A 1,155-nucleotide genomic window follows, 5' to 3' on the forward strand; every position below is an offset into this window, starting at 1 on the left:
ATGGGGTATGAAAAGAACTGACGGCAGAGGAAGAATAGTTACCGAATGGTTAGCACAAAATGACCTAATCGTCAAGAACAAGGGCGAAAACCCTACCTTTGTGAGAAAGAACTACGGGTCAATACTTGATCTAACAATCGCTACGACTCAAATTGGCAAAAAAATACATCAGTGGATAGTCAGTGAAGAAGAATCCCTCAGTGACCATAACTATGTCACCTTTGAAATCGTGGAAATACCGAGATCCGTGCAGAGGAAACGGGGAAAAATAGGTTGGAAAACAAAAAAGCTAAACAAGGAGAAGCTAAAGCAGGCCATTGAAGGAATCCCAGAAAACTCTACCACAATATCAGCGGAAAAATTCTCCAGCACGTTGGAAACACTATGCAACGAGTGTATGCCCAAAGGTAAAACAGTTCACAAAAGCCAACCTATGTACTGGTGGAACGAAGATATCGCAAAGCTCCGGAAAGTGTGCATCGAAAAACGACGGAAGCCCACAAGAGCTGCAAAGAAGAATGTACCTTTGCAGACGCAGAAACTGTGGAAGGAGTATATGTGCAGCAAGAAACAGCTACAAGGAAGTATTAAAGCATCAAAAAAGAAAGGCTGGACTACTGTTCGTGACGAAATAGACAGAGATGTATGGGGAAAAGGATACGAAATAGTGCGCAAGCAAATAATTGGAAACCCCCTAAGCCTCAAATGACGATGCAAGCTGTAGAGGATGTCGCAAAACACCTCTTTCCAGTGCATAATGCAGTAAATTTTGACAAAGTCCTAAACGCTGCCTTTAAAGTTTTCTCAAAAGAGGAACTAAAAGCCGCATCGGCAAAGCTTAAGAACAACAAAGCCCCAGGACCAGGACTGATACCAGCGGAAGTGATAAAACAATTGTCAAACACTAAACCAGACTACGTGCTTGAAGTATACAATCAACTGGCCACTAGAGGAGAATTCCCCAGGATCTGGAAAATATCCAGGTTGGTACTGTTGAAGAAAGGAAACAAGCCAATTGAAAACCCTAGTTTCTACAGACCTATATGTCTCCTTGATGTAGAAGGAAAGCTGTATGAGCAACTCATAGTGAACAGACTGAAAGGAGAAATAGCGCGGACTGGAGAACTAGCAGAGAACCAATTTGGGTTCAGAGAG

At 42.6% G+C, this 1,155-nt stretch overlaps 1 protein-coding gene across 1 annotated transcript; it reads left to right on the forward strand.

The window, feature by feature from the left end:
* The first annotated feature begins 7 nt into the window (after positions 1-7).
* LOC117182523 lies at positions 8-709 on the forward strand. Its single transcript, XM_033375619.1, has one exon. It carries the CDS (start codon positions 8-10, stop codon positions 707-709), a length of 702 nt encoding a protein of 233 aa, XP_033231510.1.
* Positions 710-1,155: the final 446 nt, after the last annotated feature.

Source organism: Belonocnema kinseyi, unplaced genomic scaffold, assembly GCF_010883055.1.
Source record: "Belonocnema kinseyi isolate 2016_QV_RU_SX_M_011 unplaced genomic scaffold, B_treatae_v1 SchBZDm_2044;HRSCAF=2246, whole genome shotgun sequence".
NCBI classification, from domain to species: domain Eukaryota; kingdom Metazoa; phylum Arthropoda; class Insecta; order Hymenoptera; family Cynipidae; genus Belonocnema; species Belonocnema kinseyi.

Bases quoted from the DNA above. Each gene is read 5' to 3' on its own strand.
- LOC117182523 (XM_033375619.1), top strand. From the start codon at position 8: ATGAAAAGAACTGACGGCAGAGGAAGAATAGTTACCGAATGGTTAGCA.